This window comes from Hemiscyllium ocellatum, chromosome 25 (genome assembly GCF_020745735.1).
Source record: "Hemiscyllium ocellatum isolate sHemOce1 chromosome 25, sHemOce1.pat.X.cur, whole genome shotgun sequence".
NCBI lineage: Eukaryota > Metazoa > Chordata > Chondrichthyes > Orectolobiformes > Hemiscylliidae > Hemiscyllium > Hemiscyllium ocellatum.
The window spans coordinates 25959612-25974106 of record NC_083425.1 but is presented as its reverse complement, the minus strand read 5'-3'; the positions used below and the strand labels follow the sequence as shown (position 1 = coordinate 25974106).

The 14495-nt window shown below is 42.7% G+C and overlaps 1 protein-coding gene across 1 annotated transcript in view; it reads right to left on the bottom strand.

Annotated features, from left to right (window-relative positions):
* Positions 1–5183: 5183 nt before the first annotated feature.
* Positions 5184–14495, bottom strand: part of dnai2b (dynein, axonemal, intermediate chain 2b) — a 66120-nt gene continuing 56808 nt past the window's right edge. The window contains exons 11-13 of the mRNA XM_060844823.1: positions 13698–13844; positions 8025–8252; positions 5184–5321 (exon numbers count right to left, since the gene is read on the bottom strand). Coding sequence (XP_060700806.1) covers positions 5184–5321; positions 8025–8252; positions 13698–13844 — 513 coding nt within the window. The remainder of the gene's footprint in view (positions 5322–8024; positions 8253–13697; positions 13845–14495) is intronic.

Below are 14495 nucleotides of genomic sequence, written 5' to 3'. Positions count from 1 at the left end.
AAGGCAGCCTTTGTGTGGAGCCGCATGATATTTACTGTGGAAAAGGACATGGAGGATATAGAATGTAGAGAAACAGATGGTGACATCTTGAAAAATGTCCATATTACAGAGGAGGAACAGCTGGGTGTCTTGAAACGCATAAAAGTGGATGAATCCACAGGATCTGATCAAGTGTACCCTAGAACTCTATGGGAAGCTCTGGAAGTGATTGCTGGGTCACTAGTTGAGATATTTGTATCATTGATAGCCACAGGTGAGATGCCGGAAGACTGGAGGTTGGCTAACGTGGTGCCACTGTTTAAGAAAGTTGGTAAGGACAAGCCTGATGTTGGTGGTAGGCATGTTTTTGGAGGGAATCCGGAGGGATAGAATTTACACATATTTAGAAAGGCAAGGATTGATTAGGGATAGTCAACATGGCTTTGTGCGTGGGAAATCATGTCTCACAAACTTGATTGAGTTTTTTGAAGTAACAAAGAGGATTGATGAGGGCAGACCGGTTGATACGATTGATGTGGACTTCAGTGAGACATTTGACAATGTTCCCCATGGGAGACTGATTAGCAAGTTTAGATCTCATGGAATACAGAGAGAACTAGCCATTTGGATACAGAACTGCGTCAATGGTAGAGGCCAGAGGGCAGTGGTGGAGGGTTGTTTTTCAGACTGGAGGCCTGTGAGCGATGGAGTGCCACAAGGATCGGTGCTGGGTCCATTACTTTTCATCATTTCTATAAATTATTTGGATGGGAGTATAAGAGGTACAGTTAGTAAGTTTGCAGATGACACCAAAATTGGAGGTGTAGTGGACAGCAAAATATGTTACCTCAGATTACAACGGAATCTTGATCAGATGGGCCAATGGGGTGAGAAGTGGCAGATGGAGTTTAATTTAGATAAACGTGAGGTGCTGCATTTTGGGAAAGCAAATCTTAGCAGGACTTATACACTTAATGGTAAGGTCCTAGGGAGCGTTGCTGAACAAAGAGACCTTGGAGTACAGGTTCATAGCTCCTTGAAAGCAGAGTCGCAGGTTCATAGGATAGTGAAGAAGGTATGCTTTCCTTTATTGGTCAGAATATTGAGTACAGTTGGGAGGTCATATTGCGGCTGTACAGGACATTGGTTAGGCCACTGTTGGAATATTGTGTGCAATTCTGTTCTCCTTCCTATCGAAAGGATGTTGTGAAACTCGAAAGGGTTCAGAAACATTTACAAGGATGTTGCCAGGATTGGAGGATTTGAGCTATAGGGAGAGATTGAACAGGTTGGGGTTGTTTTCCCTGACGTGTCAGAGGCTGAGGGGGTGACCTTATAGAGGTTTACAAAATTATGAGGGATGGATAGGATAAATAGAAAAGTCTTTTCCCTGGGGTTGGGGAGTCCAGAACTAGAGGGCATAGGTTTAGGGTGAGAGGGAAAAGATATAGAAGAGACCTAAGTGGCAACGTTTTCATGCAGAGGGTGGTACGTGTATGGAATGAGCTGCCAGATGATGTGGTGGAGGCTAGTATAATTGCAACATTTAAAAGGCATCTGGATGGGTATATGAACAGGAAGGGTTTGGAGAGATAGGGGCCAGATGCTGGCAGGTGGGACTAGATTGGGTTGGGATATCTGGTCAGCATGGACAAGTTGGACCAAAGGGTCTGTTTCTGTGCTGTACAGCTCTATGACTCTATTGTATATTTGGTTTGCCGCCTGGTTTTTCACAACTGTATGCCTTTTTTCCTTTAGTTTGACAATATCTTTAACTTTTTTAGTTAACCATGGATGGTGAGTCTTCCCGTGGAATTTTTCTCTCTTGAAGGAATATATCTCTTCAGTGCATTCTGAAATATCTCCATATATATCTTTCCCTGCATCCGTATTGATCTACCTCTTAATCTAATTTGCCAGTGCCCTTCAGTTAGCACTGCTATCGTGCCCAAATAATTCTTTTATTTAATTTAAAATACTTGGGCACACTACTCTCTCCCTGTGCTTTACTAAGAAACCTTTGCCAACCTGAATTTTTTCCAATCTCTACATAGATTAAAACTCTCATGACTTTTTGACATGCTCCCATTGTTTCTTCCTTTATACACTACCTCTCATTATGTTACTGTTTCCAACTACCAGGTCTTCCTAAATGTTATGTACTCTTCAATATTCTGGTCCCAAACTATGTCATTCTGCAGCTGTCTCTCTATTATGCATTTGCTTATTGTTTGTGCTATAGGTTCATGTTTTGCCTTGAAGACCACATACATTGAAATATATTTCCTTTACTTCTGGCCATTATTATTTTTGTAACGCTTAGCCTCACTTGCTGAGGTCTTCTTAGATTCATTCACTTTATCCTCTCCTGACATGGTCAGTTTACATTTCCCACATTAATATCTTTCTCACTTGGCTTGCTTTTAGTTTATGATTTCTCAAATATTCCAAAATTTGATCATTTGTACAAACTATTTCGTTTAAAAAAACTCTTTACGTCTCTAGTTTTGCAGCTCACTACAACATTTGTATCAGCACAATTCAGGTGCAGATCATTCCTACAATACAGCCCCCATTTTCCCTAACAGCAGTGCCAGCTCCCAGAAATCACAGCCTGATTCTACTGCTCCAGTCTTTGAACTATGCATTAATTTCTCCAATTTTATTTGTCCTATGCCAAAACAGCAAAAAGGTAACATGATTGAAACATATAGCATGTTAGGGTGCATGTGGAAAAGATGTTTCCTATTCTGGGAGAATCTTAGAACCAGGGATCACTGTTTCAGAATAAGGAGTCATCCATTCAAGAGATGAGGACAACATTTTGTCTCACAGGGAGTGTTGAGTCTTTGGAATGCTCTTCCTCAAAAGAGGAAGTGAGGACTGCAGATGCTGGAGATCAGAGCTGAAAATATGTTGCTGGAAAGGCGCAGCAGGTCAGGCAGCATCCAAGGAGCAGGAGAATCGATGTTTCGGGCATGAGCCCTTCTTCAGGAATGAGGAGTGTGCGACAAGCAGGCCAAGATAAAAGGTAGGGAGGAGGGACTTGGGGGAAGGGTGTTGGAAATGCGATAGGTGGAAGGAGGTTAAGGTGAGGGTAATAGGCTGGAGTGGGGGTGGGGGACGGAGCGGTCAGGAAGAAGATTGCAGGTTAGGAAGGTGGTGCTGAGTTCGAAGGCTGGGACTGAGACAAGGTGGGGACAGGGGAAATGAGGAAAATGGAGAAATCTGAGTTCATCCCTTGTGGTTGGAGGGTTCCTAGTCAGAAGATGAGGCGCTCTTCCTCCAGCCATCGTGTTGCTATAGTCTGACAATGGAGGAGTCCAAGGATCTGCATGTCCTTGGTGGAGTAGGAGGGGGAGTTGAAGTGTGGAGCCGCAGGATGGTTAGGTTGGTTGGTCCGGGTGTCCCAGAGGTGTTCTCTGAAATGTTCCGCAAGTAGGCAGCCTGTCTCCCCAATATAGAGGAGGCCACATCGGGTGCAGCGGATACAGTAAATGATGTGTGTGGAGGTGCAGGGGAATTTTTGGCGGATATGGAAGGATCCCTTGGGGTCTTGGAGGGAAGTAAGGCTGGGGGGGGGGGGGGAGGGGTGTAGGCGCAAGTTTTGCATTTCTTGCGGTTGCAGGGGAATGTGCCGGGAGTGGAGGTAGGGTTGGTGGGGGGGTGTGGACCTGACAAGGGAGTCACGGAGGGAGTGGTCTTTTGAGAATGTCCATCTTCCGCAGGTACACTGGCACCACCCCCCACCTTTTCCTCTGCTACATCGATGACTGTATCGGCGCTGCCTCGTGCTCCCACAAGGAGATTGAACAGTTCATCCACTTTACCAACACCTTCCATCCCGACCTCAAATTTACCTGGACCATCTCAGACGCCTCCCTCCCCTTCCTAGACCTCTCCATTTCTATCTCAGGCGACCAAATTAACACGGACATTTACTATAAACTGACCGACTCCCAAAGCTACCTAGACTACACCTCCTCCCACCCTGCCCCCTGTAAAAACGCCATCCCATATTCCCAATTCCTTCGTCTCCGCCGCATCTGCTCCCAGTTGGACCAGTTCCAATACCGAACAACCCAGATGGCCTCCTTCTTCAAAGACCACAATTTCCCCCCAGACGATGCTCTCCACCGCATCTCCTCCACTTCCCGCTCCTCCGCCCTTGAGCCCGCCCTCCAATCGCCACCAGGACAGAACCTCACTGGTCCTCACCTATCACCCCACCAACCTCCATATACATCGTATCATCCGTCGTCATTTCCGCCACCTCCAAACGGACCCCACCACCAGCGATATATTACCCTCCCCTCCCCTATCAGCATTCCGAAAAGACCACTCCCTCCGTGACTCTCTTGTCAGGTCCACACCCCCCACCAACCCAACCTCCACTCCCGGCACATTCCCCTGCAACCACAAGAAATGCAAAACTTGCGCCCACACCTCCCCCCTTACTTCCCTCCAAGACCCCAAGGTATCCTTCCATATCCGCCAAAAATTCACCTGCACCTCCACACACATCATTTACTGCATCCGCTGCACCCGATGTGGCCTCCTCTATATTGGGAAGACAGGCCACCTACTTGCGGAACGTTTCAGAGAACACCTCCGGGACACCCGGACCAACCAACCCAACCATCCCGTTGCTCAACACTTCAACTCCCCCTCCCACTCCACCAAGGACATGCAGGTCCTTGGACTCCTCCATTGCCAGACCATAGCAACAGGACGGTTGGAGGAAGAGCGCCTCATCTTCCGCCTAGGAATCCTCCAACCACAAGGGATGAACTCAGATTTCTCCATTTTCCTCATTTCCCCTGTCCCCACCTTGTCTCAGTCCCAAACCTCGAATCAGCACCACCTTCCTAACCTGCAATCTTCTTCCTGACCTCTCTGCCCCACCCCCAATCCAGCCTATTACCCTCACCTTAACCTCCTTCCACCTATCGCATTTCCAACGCCCCCCCCTCCAAGCCCCTCCTCCCTACTTTTCATCTTGGCCTGCTTGGCACACTCTCCTCATTCCTGAAGAAGGCTCATGCCTGAAACATCGATTCTCCTGCTCCTTGGATGCTACCTGGCCTGCTGCGCTTTTCCAGCAACACATTTTCAGCTCTTCCTCAAAAGACTTTACTACTACTACATACCATTTCTTGTCCTCCATATATTATGGATACTATAGGTACTAATATGGATCACAATCACTGGATCTTCCATATAGGAGAATTGGTCACACACACCCAAACGCACTCTGCTGAAGATGAAGTTCGATATGGATGTGAAATGGTGTCAAGTTGGAGAACTTTAACCGTTTTCTTGCCCGCCCAGGCCAAATCCTCCTGTTTTTGAGCAAAAGAACATATGAGCTGAACAGAGACCTTGGAGTGTAGGTTCATAGCTCCTTGAAAGTGGAGTCGCAGGTAGATAGGATAGTGAAGAAGGCGTTTGATTTGCTTTCCTTTATTGGTCAGAAGTACAGGAGTTGGGAGGTCATGTTGCGGCTGTACAGGACATTGGTCACGCCACTCATGGAATATTGTGTGCAATTCTGGTCTCCTTTCGATCGGAAGTATGTTGTGAAACCTTGAAAGGGTTCAGAAAAAATTTACAATGATGTAGCCAGGGTTGGAGGATCTGAGCTACAGGGAGAGGCTGAACAGGCTAGGTCGTTTTCCCTAGAGCATCGCAGACTGAGGGGTGACCTTATAGAGGTTCACAAAATTACGAGGGGCATGGATAGGATAAATAGGCAAAGTCTTTTCCCTGGGGTTGGGGAGTCCAGAACTAGAGGGCATAGGTTTAGGGTGAGAGGGGAAAGATATAAAAGAGACCTAAGGGGCAACGTTTTCACACAGAGGGTGGTACATGTATGGAATGAGCTGCCAGAAGATGTGGTGGAGGCTGGTACAATTGCAACATTTAAGAGGCATTTGGATTGGTATATGAATATGCAGGGTTTGGAGGGATAAGGGCCGGGTGCTGGCAGGTGGGACTAGATTGGGTTGGGATATCGGGTCGGCATGGACGAGTTGGACCGAAGGGTCTGCTTCCATGCTGTACATCCCTATGACTCTAAGTGGATTTCAAATATCCACCCCTTCCTTAAATACTTTCAGTGATCTCACCTCCGTAACTCTGGAGTACAGAACTCCAGATAGTCACAACTCTTAGAGAAGAAATTCCTTTAAGTTACAGTTCTAATTAGTGTCTCGTTATTCTGTAACACTGTTACCCAATTTGAGATTCCCCAGTAGTGGAAATATCTTCCCAACATCTACTTTCCAGCATTCCCAGTCAAGTCCCCTCAGAATGGTATATGTTTCAGTACAACCACCCCTCATTTTTCGAATCTCTAATAAATGAAGGCCTAACTTGTTTATCCATTTGTGAGAAGTCAACTCCTTCATCCAGGAATCAGCCCAGTGAATCTCTCTTAAACAGACTCCAACGCTAGCATGTCCTTCCTTGAATATGAGGATCCAAAATGTACACAATATTTCAGCTGCATCTTCACCACTACCTCATACAGTGTAACAAGAATTTAACTTCTGGCAGTTAAAATTCCTGCCTCTCGGTCTATCTTGATCAACATTCTTAAAGTACATCACACTCATCAGTTACTCTCATTTTTTTTTAAATTTCTGGCTCCAAACCTTTTTTTTTATCTAAACACACCTTCATGTGTTTTTACATGAAATATGCCATATAAATGCAAATTATTATTGTAATAATAGTAAAGTCTGTCCTCAGTGAACAAATGACAATAACCAATTGAATGATCCAATTTCATATTTTGCCTCGAGTTAATAGTCCAACACAAGTACAATGACCATTCATGTTATTAAAAGCATAATCACATACATCTTCAAATGAGAAGTTAGATAACTGGTAAATCATGCTACGAAGGAAACTGGTATGGCCAAGTTATCAATAATTAAGATATTAGAAACTGCCAATGTCACTGCAACACCATAAAATAACCACAATTTTCCTTCTTAAACTATCAACTGCTATTCCTCGCCTTCATTCTTCTGCTTTCATCTGAAAGGATAAGACAATCTGAGGCTACCAAAATTCTCGATCCCTAAATCTGATTTCCATATGTCAGACTTGGTGATGAAACTTTTGATTCCTACTCCAAATGCTAGTTCAGAAAGCAACTTTTAAATATGGAACAAAACTCCAAATACAACATTAATGGTGAGGTGTTTTGGTATAGAACTGAGACATTGGAACAGTTATAGGAAAACTGGGATTACTTAACATTTGTAAACTCAAATTGAATAGGAGTCTGGGAAACAAATTTAAAACATACAACAAAATTGGAGAAATATGGTATGAGTGAAACCTGAAAATTTTAATTAAGTTGCTGTGTCTTAACTCTCAACATTCCTTCTATTAGAGATAGGCCAACGAATGTTAACTATTTATTTCCTTATTAGTTGCCGCAATGGCAAAGTAGAGCAACATCTCATAGGAAAGTGCTCTGTTCCCCTTGTACTGTGATATGCAAATAGAAAGCCTACTACTCAAGTTTCATCATTGCCTAATTGCATTCATACATATTAATCAAATATGGAAACTTAAAACGATAACTATCAGGATAGAAAATTCAAGTCGTTCATTAACTTGGAAAAAGGGCACAAAATGATTATTTTTCATATTTAAGTATAGATAACAACAATTATTGATACAAATATTTTCTATATGGGGGAAGCCTGAAATGAGAAGAACTATGTTAATCTATTAGATGATACACATTCAAATAAATCTTGACATGACAAATTTACTTTTCAATATAATTTTCCCTGATTCAATTTCTCCACACCTGACTCATGTTTAATCACTTACAAGGTGCAAAAGGAGTACTGTTAGAGGCAACACTGATTAATCTACTTTTTCACACACTGTATTACTGGGGGCACAGATAAAGCAGAAAATGGATCTCAGCAGCTTTCCAAGTTTTTGGCATTAAAATTAAAAGCAGATCAATATTATCAATTCAAAACTTAATAAAACTCCTTCACTCCCCTTCAACTTACCTGTTGGTCCATTTTTTCTGACTCCACTTCAAATCTTGCTCTTTCTTGCTCAATAGTTTCAAAGAATGCGTTCTCTGCTTGTGCAATTTTGTATTCAATAGTATCCTCCTCATCTACTTCTTTGTTTTCCACAACCTTTCCTTGTTCAGATTTAGCACGTTCTTTTACACGTAACTCACGTTGACGTGCTTCCAGAATCTTCTCCCGTTTTGTCTCCCTCTCAAACAACTAAAAATACACTTTAGTTATAACGTTTTAAAATGTTGTATTTACAGATCAATACTCTTAGCTAAAATCAGCATGGACAAAGATAATATTCACATAATGTACAAGAAACCATAACATCACCTTTGTAAAATTTGGGGTTTTGTTCATTTTCAATTGAAAGATACAAATTTATATATTAAGTTAATTAATGCAAAGTCAAAACGAGACTGATGAAATAAAACCATAAAAAATCACCATAAAAGCAGAAATCAGATTATACTCAGTTTACAAAGGACAGATGAGCAGAAATACAGCATTCATTCCATTTTATAATGTTAAAAGTCTGTGGTTTATTTTAAAAGTGGAATTTATCTAAATATTAATTTGTTATCCATTTAGGAAAAGGGATTGTCATCAAAATTAAATAATTGTACATCATAGTAATTTTAAAATAATCAAAACTTATTGAGTACATCCCAAAACAGTTTGGAACTTGAGTTAGAATGAGATTTTGGTGAAAGTGTGTGAAATGCATTTGCCCCAAATCAATGCATCAGTCCTTGAAAAACACAACTCACCCTTAATATTTATACATTACATCTCATCCTCATATCAAAGCCAAGGAGTAACATCAAGGGCCACAGTATCAATCCTGCCGTGTTCCCAGCCATGACCCAAGGACAGCAAACCCATCTTGACCCAAGCACAAAAGATCCATCCCGAACAAAATACAATGGACCCTCTTGAGCCTCAGGTGCCAGTAATTTGGCTACGAAGAACATTCCTTGTGCTGGGCCTTGCCTCACAAATCTTTAAGCCATGCATACAAACCTCTCACTGCTTCTCTATGCCCCCAGGTATTCAGTTATGACCTGCCTCAACAGCATCCAGGCTGTGAATGTACAACAGTCCTCCTGCAGAAATTAGGACATTTTTGGGCATCTTGAAGGAGAACACTGACAAATGTGGATATAGAGACTTGGTGCATCGCCAGATAGTTTATAGTTGACTACTATGGGCACAGCGTCTGGATCCACAATTGCTTGTGCAGAGCATGAACCCCACAGTGAATGTGGTGGACACCTCCATGGCAGTGCTGCCAAATTGTACTTAAGGGAGCAGCTGCAAGCCACAGTCTTAGCTTCCACTGCAAAGGCAAAGGCCTGCCAATGTCTCAGTGTTGCTATGGAAGCTCAAACAGAAGCCAGGCTGCTGCTATCAGGTGCTGACAGCTTCCATTGTGGATGTGAATCTTGGTGCTTGTCAGGGTATCAAGACTTTTAAAACATGCTGGTATTCTGTATTTCAGCAAATGACAAGGAGAGAACTGCCTCAGGGACAGTGGCACCACGGAGGACAAGTTTGCACTTCCACCATTGCTTCTCAGAAACTGCCCTTGCAGCTATCTCTTAGCCAGTCTGGCTAGACAGCTGCTATTTGTAAACTACAAGAGAGTAGTGAATCTATAGAATTCATTGCCACAGAAGGCTTTGGAGGTCAAGTCATTGAGTATATTTAAGACTGAGATAGATAGGTTCTGGAGTATCAAAGGGATTGTGGTTTACGGGGAGAAAGCAGGAGAATGGGGTTGCGAAACTTATCAACCATAATTGAATGGCAGAGCAGACTCAATGGGCTGAATGGCCTAATCTCTGATCCTATGTCCTACGGTCTAACAACGAGGTGGTACAAAGCCAGGGGAGGAGCTTAGGTATCAAGTCTTACTGATGATTGGTCGATACCATTGAAAAGTTGGGGCGTGGGTAAATTGGGTGTTTTTTTTCTGCATCTTCTCTTGCTCTCCCAGAAAGTGAAAAGCCGTCTCAGACAAATCAAAATTGTGGATCGTAACCCTCAGCAGTCACAAGACAGGATGTTTGGGTTTGTGAGGTGTGGGATACCAATGGCTGCTGTGGAGTTTGTACTGATTCCTGACAGCTGCAGGGCCCAAAGAAGCCTGTTAAAAGATAAGTGCATTTTTGTTTTGTAGACACACTGCCTCTTCATCAGTGTCCCCAGTATTCAATTCCTGTTTCCCTTTCAGCTCAGCAACTGAACCCTCCCTCTCTGTTCAGCCAATGAAGCCTGCTTGTCCCTCCTCGCATAGTTAAGCCTTTCTTCACATTCTTCTTCCCCCCCCACTCCCCACGATTCAATAAATGCAGCTTCTCTGCTCCGACTCAACAGCTCTTGTACTCCGAAATTTTTTTACTCTAGAGTTAAGCAAAGTTGAAGTCATTAAAATTGGGTTATCGAGAAATAATTTGGGATACAATGGCCTGGAACAGTCTAAGGCAGCCAGATGAACAGTGATGTACTGTCTTCTGCTCAGTGAGGGTGGGTATGGGATTTTAGATTGAGGTATTTATATATGTAGCTACACGAAAGAAAGGATTAGTGTCAGTTACATCAGTTACTTTTAATATGTGAAGTGGTTTAAACCACAGAGAGACAGAATAGCATATCTGTTAATTAATCTAAAGCAGAGCACATTAGCACACAAAAGGAATCCAATTCAAAATTAGGAAAGTTAAATGATTACATGCTGCAAACAATTCCTTGTATGTTCTTAACAGGTCTGCAGCATCTCTGGAGAGAAAGCAGGATTAATGTTGCGGATCCAGTAACCCTGCTTTACAACATGATTCTGATGAAGGGTCACTGGACCCAAAATGTTAATTCTGCTTTCGCTGCACAGATGCTGCAACCTGTTGAGATTTTCTGTTTTTGTTTCTGATTTCCAGCATCTGCACTCCTTTCATTTTTTTCCCCTTGTACAATCTCTCCCTCTAAAACGCAGTGTTCATTTTTCTCATTTTCAGTCTGTAATCTAAAATGAAAAGATGTGACCCATTGCAGTGGTGACGTATTTTAAAGGGCTATCAATTTTTGAAGGGGGTATTCCATTGATTTGGTCACCAACAAAGTCAAAGGCAGCCACCAATAAAGACCATGTACTGCGATTAGTGCTGTTTCTTGCATTTTTCTTGGATTTGCTATATTTGAATATTTGAGGACTAGAATCAAAAACCTGAGACTATGATTGTGGTTCACCAGATAACAATGATCCCTCTTACTATATGCTTTGGAGACTTAACCGTAGAGACACAGAGTCTTGTAAGCTTTTACAAATCCAGTGGCAACAGCAGCATCCTTTCTCAAGCCAGCATGCCCAACATTGAGATGTTAAACACCTAACTCGTGTGCTGGATGGAACACATCAATGGTATGCCTAACATCAGAGTCCATAAGCAACTCTGTTGTACTGTGAACGTAACTGTTCCAGAAGATTCTCAAGAGGATCTGGAAATTCTCTCAAAGCATCCTTGAAAAGGTTAAACATCTGACCAAATGGAGAAAGTTTATTCAGGAAGGCACCAAACAAAGAGATTTCATTAGGACAATGCAGAGATAACATCAAAGATTGGGAGAAGATCTGTAGCTCGGGTGCTCGTTATTGTGGTTCTGTTCGCTGAGCTGGGAGTTTGTACTGCAAATTTTTCGTCTCCTGTCTAGGTGACATCCTCAGTGCTTGGAGGCCTCCTGTGAATTGCTTCTGTGATGTTTCCTCCGGCATTTAGAGTGGCTTGTCTCTGCCGCTTCCAGTTGTCAGTTCTTGCTGTCCGCTGCAGTGGCCGGTATATTGGATCCAGGTCGATATGTTTGTTGACAGAATCTGTGGATGAGTGCCATGCCTCTAGGAATTCCCTGGCTGTTCTGTTTGGCTTGCCCTATAATAGTAGTGTTGTCCCAGTCAAATTCATGTTGCTTGTCATCTGCGTGTGTGGCTACTAAGGATAGCTGGTCGTGTCGTTTCGTAGCTAGTTGGTGTTCATGGATGCGGGTCGTTAGCTGTCTTCCTGTTTGTCCTATGTAGCGTTTTGTGCAGTCCTTGCATGGGACTTTGTACACTACATTGGTTTTGCTCATGCTGGGTATCGGGTCCTTCGTTCTGGTGAGTTGTTGTCTGAGAGTGGCTGTTGGTTTGTGTGCTGTTATGAGTCCTAGTGGTCGCAGCAGTCTGGCTGTCAGTTCGGAAATGCTCCTGATGTATGGTAGTGTGGCTAGTCCTTTGGGTTGCGGCATGTCCTCGTTCCGTTGTCTTTCCCTTAGGCATCTGTTGATGAAATTGCATGGGTATCCGTTTTTGGTGAATACCTTGTATCGGTGTTCTTCTTCCTCTTTTTGCAGTTCTGATGTGCTGCAGTGTGCTGTGACCCTTTTGAATAGTGTCCTGATGCAACTTCCTTTGTGCGTGTTGGGGTGATTGCTTTCATAGTTCAGGACTTGGTCTGTGTGTGTGGCTTTCCTCTCTAACTTTGTGCTGAATTCTCCGTTCGGTGTTCTCTGTACCATCACGTCTAGGAATGGGAGCTGGTTGTCCTTTTCTTCCTCTCGCGTGAATCAGATTCCTGTGAGTGTGGCGTTGATGATCTGGTGTGTGTTCTCTATTTCTGTGTTTTTAATGGTTACAAAGGTGTCGTCCACATATCTGACCCAGAGTTTGGGTTGTATTTGCGGTAAGACTGTTTGTTCTAACCTTTGCATTACTGCTTCTGCTATGAGTCCAGAGATCGGTGAGCCCATGGGTGTTCCGTTGATTTGTTCGTATATCTGGTTGTTGAATGTGAAGTGTGTTGTGAGGCACAAATCCATTAGTTTAAGTATGCCTTCTTTGTTAATAGGTTCAACGTCCTGTTGTCTGTTCTGTATGTCCAATGTAGTGTACAAAATCCCATGCAAGGACTGCACAAAACACTACATAGGACAAACAGGAAGACAGCTAACGACCCGCATCCATGAACACCAACTAACCACGAAACGACACGACCAGCTATCCTTAGTAGCCACATACGCAGATGACAAGCAACCTGAATTTGACTGGGCCAACACTACGACTATAGGGCAAGCCAAACAGAGAACAGCCAGGGAATTCCTAGAGGCATGGCACTCATCCACAGATTCTATCAACAAACACATCAACCTGGACCCGATATACCGGTCACTGCAGCGGACAGCAAGAACTGACAACTGGAAGTGGCAGAGACAAGCCACTATAAATGCCGGAGGAAACATCACAGAAGCGCTTCACAGGAGGCTCCCAAGCCCTGAGGATGTCACCTAGATAGGGGACGAAACATTTGCAACACAAACTCCCAGCTCGGCGAACAGAACCACAATAATACAAGACGTTGGAGAGGGGACACAAACTTCTAGTCAATATCTAATCAGCATTACTTCACATCATGCATTCTGTAGATTTTGTTAAAATTACATAATTTGGCGACATTGCCTGTAATTTCATCCATTTTTTTGGATCTGGTGCACACTCTTCAGATTTAAGGTTGTATTTAAAATAATTTTTCATGTAATGTATTCCATTAATTTTACAAATAAAATTACAGCTCAGTGGAGACATGCTGACTTTAGGAATGGGGACAAAACATTCTAGCGCAGAACACTTACCGCATTTGCAAGTGCTTTTTCATTTTTCTGGTAAGTACAGAAACCTGATGAGAACTCAAGTAGTGTGGTTGTGCCTAGGTGAGAACCACAGGCAAGTAATCGCCCATTGTCTTGGATGCGCAAACTATACAGAGCTTCATCACACACCTAAATATTTGGGATGGGGAGGGGAAAGAAGGTGAATGTGTTTATTCAAAGAGTCATAATACAGCAATTTGACAATGAAATACATTACACTCAGTTCTCCCTTTTTACTTAGCAACTATACCTAAACTCAACTTTCCTTCAGTATCAGTATGGCATCCTTATCTGTTATATCAGGCTAAAAGTAGTAGTACATTATGATAAACTTTTCATTGCCATGGCATTTTAGAAATAGAAAAATTACATCACTGTCATGTGACACCAAACACAAATTAAAATGAGCGCACTGGCATCACAACATTTAATATTGCTATCATGACAGCCAAATATATCTACGTAATAAATATGGTCAACTAAAACTATTTTGTAGCAACTGAAATTGAACTAAAACTAAAATGGGTTCAGCATCAGAGTTATTAAAATGCCTCTACACTGCAGTTTCATAAAACAACCACTTCTGTTGAAAAATTATTCGGCTAAGTGAATGAAAACAATAATAAGTGAAGACAAAAAGCTGCATGTCCCTTTTTCATTTTTAAATATTTTCTTAGATTGCAATTTAATAAGAACATTTTCATATGATCTTTTAATCCTGTAAAAGCAATTGAGTGGTAGGGCTCACATTAATGCTAACCATTTTTTAGTTTGAGCTCC